Source organism: Brachycentrus maculatus, unplaced genomic scaffold, assembly GCF_059751285.1.
Source record: "Brachycentrus maculatus isolate JH-2025_06_01 unplaced genomic scaffold, ASM5975128v1 h1tg000382l, whole genome shotgun sequence".
NCBI classification, from domain to species: domain Eukaryota; kingdom Metazoa; phylum Arthropoda; class Insecta; order Trichoptera; family Brachycentridae; genus Brachycentrus; species Brachycentrus maculatus.
In genome coordinates this window covers 357,501-370,957 of record NW_028281131.1, presented here as the reverse complement: position 1 = coordinate 370,957, position 13,457 = coordinate 357,501, and the positions used below count along the sequence as shown (strand labels likewise).

Below are 13,457 nucleotides of genomic sequence, written 5' to 3'. Positions count from 1 at the left end.
TAAAAATGTAACTTTGTTTTAAAATATGATTCATAGTGATTTTAAAACAAAGTTACATTTTAAGTACACTTTTTATTTTCATTTTATAGAATAAACGATAAAAATTATTAATGAAACGATGAAAATACTTGCTAACGAATACAAATCTATTTTCATAAAACCAAAAATCGATTGACAATTTTAGGAACAAATAAAAAGACGTTTGAAAAAATTAATAGTCGTCTATTTTGTTACTTATAGTATAATCGAAAATCGACAAGCGGGAAGAAGAATATCGACGTAAATGAGCAGCGTAAAATATGTAGGTAAAAATATTTCGGATTTCAGCAGCGCAATTTTTCGAAAATGAAACACTTCGCAAGAAAGGATTGATATAACAGAAATAATTCTGAAAATCCATTAATGACTGTCAATTCAATAAAAGGCCATCAATGTTGCGACAGACCGCGCTCCCATTACGGGCGGGCTCGGGAAGCGATCGGGAAGGGGGGAGAACCGAATCAAATCCGAAAATAATTGACACAGAGAGGATTTCAGATCCTCCCGGAGGATTTCACGCCACAGGGCGGTCAGGCTGCGGCCTAACACAAAAGCCTGGACCGGCAAAGCCTGGACCCAGCGGCTTGTAACATGTGGCACGCGCACCAATACTCGTACACAATTATTGCGTGTATAAATATTGGTGCACGGGCCACAGGTTACGAGCCACTGAGTCACTTATTGACGCGGTCATTTAAATCGAACTAATCGGACTCCGCGGAAAGCGAGAAGGGTTGTCGAATGGACTCCCGAGGAATAGGAAGATTTTCAACGAGTGTTTCATCGTGCAACAATAATGAATACAATATGTGATTTAACCCCTTTCAGGCCCACAAGTAATTAGGACATGAATGTACCAGAGGCGTAATGGTGATTGCGATGCATACGTATATATTTCTACTAATTATTTTAAATAAATTAAACTGTGTAAAAGTACAATAAGGATACTTTTTCAGATGTATATTACATATTTATAACCATATTTGAGAAAAATAATACATATATAGAACTGACGCAATTCTTTACGCTAAATATTCAATCAGAAAATTCAGTTAAGGCCCAATATATGATAAATCTCAAATAATTTTTCTTTAAACCAAGAAAACATTGACAAAATATTTTTTTTTGCTTAAAACATAATAATTTTTTTTCGAAAGATATAAGAAGATGGTTTTAAAAAGAAAAGGTTTATTGAAAAGTAAGGAGTTAAAACGAAGCAATTAAAAAAAGTCATTCCAATATATATTCTAGAAAAAATATTTAACGCGGAACAACGTCTAGCCTTCAGCGTGACCGAACGCGTTCTGTATACTTTATGTATACAAAATACAATAAAATTTGGAAAAACACTTATCAGAAATAAACATAAAAAAAAAATATTTCTGCTGCAATATTTCCTTTACTCAATGTAATAAATATCATTTTTCAAAAACCTGTATGAAAACATTTTATATCACTAATATAATAATTAAATGATTCATATATCCAGGAAATTCCGAGAGACAAATAGTTTATAGTGGCGAATTTTTTTAATAAAGCGAAAAGAATTGTAGACTACTGCAAGTGATCTAACACAAACCTAACTCAAAGTCGAATAAACCGCTTACCTGTCACTAAGAACATTGAAATCCGAATACTGTTCTAAAAGTGTAAGAGAATAAAGCTACTAGAGAAGAAGTGTGTATTTTTCACTCGCACTCAAGTCAATTGAGTTTTTCAAATAATATTATTATGAAGAATAAAAGTAAACGGAACTCTCCCTAAAATATTCATTCGAGCATAATATTGCGAAATTACAAGGAAAAAATATTCTTCTTTCCAGTCTCTGTATTTCAAGAAATCCACCAATCAAATTTAAGGTAAATAATAAAGTCACAACATACGAAAGTAAAGTATCTTTAATTCCCTCAAATTTATACCGATAAAAAGTCCTCCCTTCATTCGGAGCAGTTTATTCCATATGACAATATGCAGTATTTTCTAAATTGAAAATAAACGTTTCAAGAGCCGTATACAATAACACCGTTTTCGAGGATATGAACGAATTTCCGGGATATTCGTCAATTGGGAAACAAAAAACACGCAAAGCACTGAGATCACACATAAAATAAAAGTTTTCTCAATACGTTTATATTGTATGTATTTGTTTTGTATAATCTCTCAAACTTATCCAGTATTCCATATTATATTTGACATATCATCAAAGATGAAGAAGAATATGGAAGTCTGGGCATTTACGGGGCTGACGACCGTCATAAGTAATTAAGTTAAGTAATTACTTTACACACGTGTAACATTCACCAATTATTCCCATTATTGACAACCACAGTACTCAAATTCTTGGAAGTTCTATATATATGAACCAATTTTGAAACATTATTCTTGAATCACTAAAACTTCACCAGAGACAATCCATTAGTGAGTTCCTGTAATTCGAGATAATCCGGATTTTGTGAAAAAGTATTTGGAAACACTCAAAATGTTGTATCCAGTATTCCTACAATACACAATATAACAAAAGTTTGCTACCGGTTTTGCGTTTTTTTCCAATAAGTTATGGAAAAAAAATTAGCCAATTTACGGTACGCACTTACGTACACACGCACCCACGCGAGCAGAGGCGCGTATCTTTGAAACCAACTACTGCCTGTAGAGTTACTCGCTTTACCACGCAAGTGGTATTAATCGTTTGCTACAGGAAAGCGCGCTTAGCCAAAAGTGGCATCCTCACTTCGCTCACTCCTTTCAACAACGTCATATATCAAAAAACTTGATTTTTCAGGAGATCGTATAAGTTTAAAAATATAATAAACTGTATTACAAATAAATATCAAGCCACTTACTGAACATTTTACAGTGCAACAGATATTTTTAAGTAAAACCTGAATGTTTTTTTTTCCATTTGAAAAATATTTAGCATATTTAAAAAAAATAATTAAACAATACATTTTCTTCAAAATGCGAAAACAACACTTTCTGCCCTGTAGCGGGTAAATATTAAGTTAAAAATATGCCGCTTTTGCTGGGATTTAGTACATTTTCTGGACATTCCGAAAACACGCACAACTGAAAATTGACGATTTTTGATATATGAAGTTGTTGAAAGGAATGAGCCACTTATGCAAGGTGTATGTACCTTACCCGCGATCGTACGGTTTATCCCTAGCTGCGGCACAGACAGCGCTCATCGCGCGATATACCATGGCTCGTACGCATAAAGGCAGGGAATTTCACACTCTACTAGTTGGAACCCAAAAACGAGGTCCGTTTAAACTGTGCTAGTTTGGAAGTTGGAAGTTGGCCATCCAAAATGACGAGGAGCTCTACAAACTGCTCTCTGGAGTGACCATCGCTCAGAGAAGCGTCCTGCCCAACATCTTGGACATTCTCCAGCCCAAAAAGATCGAGAGGAAGGCGTAACAATTTGTCGCCTTATCTTTTCCCCGCTTCAGACTCAAACCCACTTGACGCCCCGAGACCGACTAACGACGTTTTGTTTTATTATTACTTTTTTTGTCTATCATTACTATCATCATCCTAATATTATCCAAGTCTTTATAAGCGCCTTTGAGGTAGTATTTTACGAAAATGGCGATCCAAATTAGTATTAACCCGTACTCACCAGAGTCGGGGTGGCGCAGTCCCCGTGCCACGTAGGCCAGCAGGAGCGGCACGTGGCGCGCGTCCGGGCGGCGAGCCGCTCGCGCTGCGGTCGCGGCGGGTGGCGGTGGAGGCGCCGCCGTCAGGAAGCCGCGCTGCAACTCCCAGCCGACTTCGCTGATGATGCTGGCCGCACGGAAATAAGGAGTCACTTCCCGAAGGTACTTAACTGCAAACAACAAACAAACAAAAAACTGATCAACATAAACAACGGACAAAAAGATAATCATACCTCTGCATTCGGAGGGGATACGTTCCTACAAAAGATCGGGAATATCGAAACTATTCTCAGCCACTTCCTCTAACTCAAGGCATTAAGTTTTTTTCCCTTGATACATTACTAAGAGATGACCGTATTACGATTTTTTTTAATACAATGATATTTCGATGGATCGCTCCTCGAATAATCATTCTCTGTTATGTGTCTTCTTTTTCAAATCCACATTTTAAAGCCAAAAATCAAAATGAATGAATTAGTGAAAAACGTAGTTTTGATTTTCTAGTGCGCGATCAGTTACAAGTGCCAGAAATAAACTTTAACCTCAATTTACTTGTTATTTAGTATATTAAAATAACAAGTTAAGTTAGTTCCAAACGTAATTCTAGAGAAATCGGTACGAAGTTTGTTTATTTCAAAAGAAACATCAAAAACAAAAGAAAGAGATTATATTGCAAGTAATTTTCATCAAAGAAGGAAACAGTAGCCTGTTTCTGAGATTTTTGATCAAAATAACTTTATTACGCACTAATACTAATAAATTATGCCAACTTACTTAATTTTAATTGACGTTGGATATATTTTAAACAACCAGTATTTTATCGCAAAAAGACAAAGTTGCGAGAAATTGAGAAAACTTTATTCCTTGCTCGACTCATACATATACATTCAGGGGCGTGCCTTCCATATAGGCATAAAAGCAGTGCCTATCCTAACATACCCGCGTGACATCTAAAAACGCAACCAGTACCTACCCTACCTTACTACGCAGCACCATCTTACCTTACTAACTACCTCTACTGTCTACCCTAATTAATTCTCTGTGCACGCCACTGCATACAGTATATGCAGCATTTCGTCCAAAAATAAAAATATTCCATCACCGAGTAGATACTCCTATTAATTTTATCTTATATTGAATTCCCTTTTATGCTCCCTCTTTATATATTTCTTATGTATTTTCCGATATCCACATTTTCACGGGGGTCAAATAACGACATTCGCGCCATCTCCTTAATGGGCGCACTTCCGCACTATTGAACTCGCTTGCATTCTTTCTTTTTCATCAGATCCGAAATTCCGACCTAGAACGAATATCTCAAAATAAAGAAGAATCCTAAGTATTCCTTTGCTATATATTTTTTTCTAAAAAAAATCTTGGGAGTATAATTAAAAATAAAATATGAAGGTATGACTTGCAGGCAGTTATAAAAACAAAATTATGAATTATTTAGAAAATTTAGAAATCCAAAAAAAAATATATAATAATAATTTATTAAATAATATATTGTTTCAAAACTATTCACCTTTGCTTTCCATTTTTCCTTTGTTTTCAAACTCAGCCCCTTGACTAACCCCCTCCCCCTAACTTACCCCTCTCCTTATTTATAGAACGATTTTTTTTAAATTATTATTCAGACCTGACGATAGAAGTTTGGCTTTCGAAACCAATAGTCTTTAATAAAACTCAAGTGGTATAAAAACAAGTGTTTTCTTAATCATTGTAACATGTCTTACCACAAAGTTAATGCCGAAACGATGAATAAAATAGCAGTTATAAACATTTAAAACAGGTAATTTTAACGAAAAAATTTATGATTACTGTCTGGAATATTTTTGTGGGTTCAGATGGTGAAAGAATATCAAGAAAAGATTGCTAGTTCTTTGACATTGGTTTATTTTATATATAAGTTAATAGAAGCTCTATGTGACTAATCCAGAATGACCGCTTGCCAGATATGTCGCTCACTTCTTTCAAGAACGTCATAAATCAAAAATCGACAATTTTCAGTTGTCCATGTTTTCGGAATGCCCAGAAAACGTACTATATCCCAGCAAAAGAGGCATATTTTTAACTTAATATTTACCCGCTACAGGGCAGTAAGTGTTGTTTTTTGCATTTTGAAGAAGAAGTATTATTTAATTGTATTTTTTAAATATACTAAATCTTTTTCAAATGGAGAAAATAAAAATTTCAATAAGTGGCTTGATATTTATTTTTAATACATTGTATTCTATTTTTAAACTTTAAAAACGTTCTCCCGAAAAATCTTTTTATTCTATTTATGACGTTCTTGAAAGGAGTGAGCGATGTGGGTATTTACATGGTCGGGGGATGTTATTCTCGCCACTGTCAGCAACATACCCACAACAAATTCCTTACAAGTACACAGTTTAATTTCAAAACCGCAAACGGATGTTCAAATATAAAAAATCACGCTTTTAACTTCATTATTAAAGAAACGAAAATGTTTCTATAATGATATTCAGACTGAAAACCGAGAATTTCCTTTGACGGAAAAAATTCGTCAAAATATTGAAGGCATTGTCATAAAGAAAACAAAAAGCCCGCCCGAAGAAAATTGCGAAACGCAAATTAAAAGCAGATTTCCCGACCCGCGCTCCAGAGCACAAAGCGTTTAGGCGTTTCATCGAGAAGTGCACCGGGCCGAGGGCGGGGGAAGATTCAGTCGATTCCGTTTAATTGGAACCCCGAAGGCTACGTACTCGCCGTGCAGGCCAGTACACACACCACGGGGGTTACCAATACACTGGCGACGCTAATTACGGCGGGTCAAAGGACCAAGTCGCAGCGAATGGTCGGGTAATTGGAATAAGTATCGGGACGTGTGACCGGCACCAGCGATTAACGAGATTCTAGCTCCGTCACTATCATGGGAAGTGCCCGTAACGTCTAATCATTCCACCTCGCGAACTGAACGAAATTATAAAGTTAACTTCAAACGCAAATACGACTGGATAATTTAACGCTCTTTAACGGCGTGATTGATCGCCAGATTCATATAAAATCTGCTGTACGTTTCCTTTTAAACTTTTTAACTCTTTTAAGAAGTAGGCTGTAAACGGGAGTCGTGGAATTGAAGTCAAAAACCAATTGGAGCATGCTTGGGATCGGTATATTTTTACTTTTCGTCCATTTTTACTTCAGGTTTTAAATACATTTTTTTACAAATTATTAATATATTAATACTTTAATTTATTATTTATTTTTTTTCATTCTTTTTATATTGTCTGTCACTGTCTCAATATACGACATTATTTTTGTTAAATTAGTTTCAAATAAGTGTGTATTTTTTAAATATTTGTGAATTGCCTTCAAGTTTTGTGCTATACACTATTTTAGTAACAAGAAATATAATAATTATGGAAAAAAATCTCAGGATTCTGGGGTTTATGACCGATTCTGCAATCTTACAGTGACGTATATTTTATTATAGTGAATATCAAGCTTTTTTATATTAATAAAATTGACTGCCCAACGCAAACTACGTCAAATAGGAACAAAATATGACGATGAAAATAATAACTGACAAGCTGTTTCGTATAAACGACACTCGTGTTTGAAAATGCATTGATGAAGATATGTATTAATTTTAAATCAAACACAGATTTTTTGAGTATAAAATTTGGTTGAATTTTACTAAAAACACATAAAAAATTCATATTGTTACAATTGTTTCGCCTTGTTAGGGCATTATCAAACGAATGTCAATCAATAAATAAAAAATAATAAAAATGAAAAATAAAATTTAAAAAATTAAAAAAAAATATTTGAAGATAAATTACGTACCTACCGACATTTCGACATGTTTGTTTTCTTTTTACATAAAACGGTCTCAATAAATTTATGTTACACATGTGATGCGAGAAGTAAATGCCTTTTTGGCGCTTTGTTAAATATAACATAGCTATATTGAGCTTAATGAATTATACAAACATATAATGAGAGAAGAATGTAGAGCACGATATCACCCAGCGCCAGTAGTATGATTAATAATCCACTTAAATTGTTACAGTTACGCAAGTTCTAAAGTGAGAATCGCACGAGTCGGATATAATTCCCTAATACTTACTCGCAAACAGTGGCGTGCACAGAGTTTTTAATCAGGTAGAAGGAAAAACAGCGATTTATTATTTTTTTTAAATTAACTTATCTGTCATAACTCTAATAATGCATGTTTTTTCGCGTAGAAATAACTGAGAAAACTTATACCTTTTTTAATAATTTAAAATTTAAATTATTAATTTCACAGTTTTCCACATTTTTCCGTTCAATTATGGTAGGCACTGCTTATGTGTCTATATGAAAAGCACTCCACTGCTCGCAAGGCGGAGGAAGAGGAGTTTCCTTATCCAATTTCACAGCTAGAACTTTTCAATAGGGTAGGCACTGATTGCGTGCCTATACGAAAAGCACACCACTGCCCGCAAGACGGAGGAAGAGGAGTTTCTTTATACAGTTTCACAGCTAGCACTTTTCACTAGGGTAGGCACTGATTGCGTGCCTATATAAAAAGCACGCCACTGCCCGCAAGACGGAGGAAGAGGAGTTTCTTTATACAGTTTCACAGCTAGCACTTTTCACTAGGGTAGGCACTGATCACGTGCCTATATGAAAAGCACGCCACTGCCCGCAAGACGGAGGAAGAGGAGTTTCTTTATCCAGTTTCACAGCTAGCACTTTTCACGTGACTTGCATAAATCTCCCGTAAGTATATTCCGTCGGTTTCAATCACCTACCGGGTCTCTAATATTCTCGTTCGAATCATCAATTATAAACTCGGCCGACGAGAGGAGAGATAAAAGCCAATTTATTCTAAACTGCGAGATAGAATTTTCAATATTCTCAGCATTCCACGATATATTCCTTGGGATATTCACTTATTCACCCACTGTAAATTATATTTTGAGACAGTATATCATATTGACTGTACCATAAAGTTTTCTTCCTAAACGTCGCGACGAGTCCACCGAAGAATTGTATATTAAAATTTACATCATACATTTTAAACCCTTATATCGTAGTCGTACAGGAGAAAGTGACCAACTAACAAAACGTAAAATGTTCAGGAGGGCCATTTAAGTCACTTTTGCTTAGCAAGAAAATAAACATCAATGCATTTAATTTAATTTAATTCAATGCAAAATAAACATCAAGTCATTTTTAACAAGTCAATATATTATACTTCCAAGTTTTAAATCCTTTGGGATTTTTTTCAGGGCAATATTAAACTAGTAAGATATCAAATTGTCAATGATCACGCTTTTGTAAAAAATGCACTTGGTCACTTTCTCCTGTATGACTACGATATATTAAACGATTTAGCGACTCGATTTTTTCAACAATGGCGGCCTTATTTTATCCTTATTTCTAGTATGACAATTTTTGTTTAAAACTATTTTATCCTTAAAATATTTTGGTAATTTATCGTTATAAAAATTATGTTTACAGATCAGCATATTAAATAATACCGATATTGTCTTTTCAATTTGACGTAAACGAAACATTAAAAATTATTTATTGTAGATTTGGCGTTTAATTTGTAGAACTTCATTTTAATTTATATAATAAATGTTAAAATCAAACCCTGATTTTCGAGTCTACTAAGTTGTATTTTATTGTTAAAAAACACATCAAAAATAAATTTTGTGACAAATCGCCTAGTTTGGCATTTTCAAACGACATTCGCTTTAAAATGATAACTAGACGAAACAATTGTCACAAAAAAATGTGTTTTTTAACAATAAATTACAATGTAGTAGACTCAAAATATCAGTGTTTGATTTGAACATTTAATATAAACATTAAAATTCGTTGATTAAAACAACGAAAGGACAGTGATGAAGATATATGACTCAATCTATCTGTACTTCTTTTCGACCCACTCTAAGGCTACTTGTAATATGTAATATGAATTGAACGAAAACAATCTTACACTTAAAAGAGGATGTATTAATTTAGAATGTGTGACATCTGCTCACAGCCGTCACATCTGCATGCCAACACATTTAAGTCGTATATGCCAGTTTGAGGCTTAGTGGAAATATATATAAACTAACTAACTAACTAACCATCACGCCGCTTCCCCGCAGGGGTAGGCAGATAGAATAGAGCGCCACACCACTCTGTCCTTGCAAACATTCTTCGCCTCTTCCACGTTCATGCTTCTCCTCATACATACCCGCCGATTGTTACGACTCCTAACCTGACCACTTTCAAGTATTTGGCATACCTGATCGTGCCATGTTTTTCTCCGGAAATATATATATATATATATATATATATATATATATATATATATATATATATATATATATATATATATATATATATATATATATATATATATATATATTTTAAACTGCTCACGTTAATACAATATGTTAACTCTTAACCACGGTATCGTCGTCTTACTGCGATTATCAAAAAAAAAAAAAACAAAATTAACCAGCTGCCTGATATAAATAAAATATAACCGAGTCAGGGATCCAAAATTAATGAACTGAAAAAATACTTTGTGGAAAGATATTCCGCTAACTTCTTTCAACAACGTCATATATCAAAAATCGACAATTTTCAGTTGTGCATGTTTTCGGAATGCCCAGAAAATGTACTATATCCCAGCAAAAGCGGCATATTTTCAACTTAATATTTACCCGCTTCAGGGCAGAAAGTGTTGTTTTTGCATTTTGAAGAAAAGGTATTGTTTAAGTATTTTTTTAAATAAACTAAATATTTTTCAAATGGAGAAAAAACCTAAAAAGATCTGTTGCACAGTAAAAAATTCAATGAGTGGCTTGATATATATATATAATGCATTTTATTATATTCTTAAACTTTATATGTGACGTTGTTGAAAGGAGTGAGCGATATGTTTTCAATAGATACACATGAATAAGGGAGATATCTCGAAATGCTATTATTTATTATTAATTACTTATTTCATAAATAGCGTTTTTGCACACTTTCGGTAAATTGAGTTACCTTTTGACACCATCTTTCTCCTTGTGGATGAGACCTACAGAACTCATAATCAATATGGCGTAGTCGTAGATACAGAAGAAAGTGACCAACTAACAAAACGTAAAATGTTCAGGAGGCCCTCCTAACAGATGGCCCATCTAACCGTTTTTACACTTTTGTCATCAATGCAGTTAGTAATTTTGAACAAGTCAATATATTATACTTTCAAGTTTAAAATCGCTTTGGGATTTTTTCCACGTCTCTATTAAGCAAGTTAGATGTCAAATAGTCAATAATCACGTTTTTGAAAAAAAATGCACTTGGTCCTGTATGAGGACGATATACTCGTAGGTACACGTAGATTGTCCCATTTCAGAACTAATCTATGAGCATTCGAATCAATTCGAATATTTAGTTTATTTGAAAACTTCGCGTGCCAATACTATTTCTCATATAAACGCTGGGCTGCCGCCATATCATTCTGCGTTCATTCTTACCTTTTGACATTTTTTTTTAGTAACAATAATAAAATATTAACACCGCATCTTATATGTAAGCACATAATTACATTTAATAAACATATTGTATTCAGTCGATCGAAAAAAAATAAGAGAGTAAGCCATGTTGAATCTATAAACGGCAACAATAAACATTGGAAAGATCTCAAATATTGCAACAAAAAAGTCACAATATTTCTGACGAGTGCTTATAAGATGTTTTATGGCGAATTTATTCAGTGGCTGGTATTTTGAGATTTTAATAAAGACCAGATTTTAAAAAAATAGTAATAATTTAATTTAATTTTTTGACATCTCATCAAAGATGAAGAAGAATATGGAAGTCTGGGCATTTACGGGGCTGACGACCGTCATAGGCTAGTTTAAGTGATCACTTTACACATGTGTAACATTCACCAATTCTAACCATTATTGACAACCACACTACTCAAATTCTTGGAAGTTCTATATATATGAACCAATTTAGAAACCTTGTTCTTGAATCACTAGAACTTCACTAGAGACATCTATTGGTGAGATGTAAAGAAGCTTTTTTACTAAGCAGAAACTCTTATATTATCTTATATCCAGACTTCCATATTCTTCTTCATCTTTGATGAGATGTCAAAAAATTATATGGAAATAACTCCTGTAATTGGAGATAATCCAGATTTTGTGAACAAGTATTTGGACACACTCAAAATGTTGTAAATAATTTAATTATTTAAAAGACAGAAGCATCTGACTGATTTTACTAATTTTTTAGCGTATCCTAATTGTGTCCTCTTATAGTATTAATAAATAAATGACATTTCTAAAACTTATTATTTCTTAACAATTGGTTCAAAGAAATTGATATCAACAATTTTCTAGGTTCATTTTTAAAAAAAACAACTCTTTTTCGGGGACTTTGGATCGAGGTTTCCGGGTTGGGATTTTGTTTGTATGTGAGTATTTCCCAAAAATTATGCTATTACTATTTTCCCATTCTTATGCATATTCACAAAATTTTAAAATAATAACCTATATTAAATGATAATAATCTAATCGATTCAAATTTTATACTGACATTTCTTCTTGGTGGAACTGAGTGTAAAATATAATAAATAGAAGCACTAGCTATAATTTACATTAAGTGGAAAAAGCGACGCTGGTGTTTTATTATTTTTATGTATTAGGTATGTACTTAAGATTGAATTAATGAAAGGTTTCATTATTATGGTTAAATGAATGCAAAAAGTTTTTGTTAAAAAGCAAAAGATAAATACTTGACGGGTTTTTAAAGCTCGTATATATATTTTTCCGTGTGGTGTTACAGTTTAGAATTACGGGAAGCTTTTAACTGATTCCATTGATGCAGTCGAATTCTGAATGGTGTGGACATGATTAAGTAGATATATTTTCAACAAACCTTCCAACTGTACGACTTTGCCAGCGCGTTTCAAAGCCTTGACGGCTTCTTCGTGCGTTGCATCCTTCAAATCTTCCCCGTTCACGGAAAGTATGGCATCGCCGACGTACAGCTGTTCCGTCAGATCGGCAGCCATCCCTTTAAATATCTTGGATATCAAAATGGGCATGTTATTTTCCACACCCCCTTTGATAGAGATCCCCAGGCCGTTGTTGTCCGACTTGATGACTTGGACTAACCTCTTCTGGTTAGCGACAGAGTCCGGAACCTCCGTGAAGTCCCCGTTGGGGGTCTCCACATTATTGTTCAGGGTTCCGTTGAGAGTTGTGGACGCGTCGTAGCTGTCGTCCAGACATACACTCAAGTAATCGTCCTCCAAAGAGCAGTGGACCCTATACCATGTGCCCCTCACCAGCGTCTCCAGAAGGCCCGAGTGCACGATGGACCCCCCAGGGCTCTCGCTCCCTCCGCTGGAGGCCCCGTTTTCCACCATCCTTACGCCCGTCGATATTCCGACAGCAGAGGAAATGGATGATACAGTGACAGTTGCTCGATTCTCCCAGATCACATGCTCTTATTAACGTTATCTCTCTTTAGCACTCATCTCTAAAGTAAAAAATACACGTTTCACCACCATTTTGAAGATAATCAATTAAAACTGAGGCATTTTATAAAATACAAAAAAAAACATCAGCACCACATTTCCGACATGTTATTTTCTTTACCTAAAACACATATTACACTTAAAACTCGCGCAATACTTGACACATTTTACAAAGCAGCGTATTGACATCTGTCAAATCCTCCGAGAGGGTATGGCGAACGGACAGCGACAGACCGGACGACCGAACAGCTCGCGAGCGGCTT

General features: G+C 34.4%; 1 protein-coding gene across 1 annotated transcript in view; it reads right to left on the bottom strand.

Moving 5' to 3' along the window:
* Positions 1 to 13,457, bottom strand: part of LOC148303179 (beta-1-syntrophin-like) — a 72,815-nt gene that overhangs the window by 59,349 nt on the left and 9 nt on the right. The window contains exons 1-2 of the mRNA XM_088270401.1: positions 12,591 to 13,457; positions 3,662 to 3,868 (exon numbers count right to left, since the gene is read on the bottom strand). The exon at positions 12,591 to 13,457 is cut by the window's right edge and continues 9 nt beyond it. Of these exons, the coding sequence (XP_088126527.1) occupies positions 3,662 to 3,868; positions 12,591 to 13,083 (700 nt within the window). The 5' untranslated portion in view covers positions 13,084 to 13,457. The remainder of the gene's footprint in view (positions 1 to 3,661; positions 3,869 to 12,590) is intronic.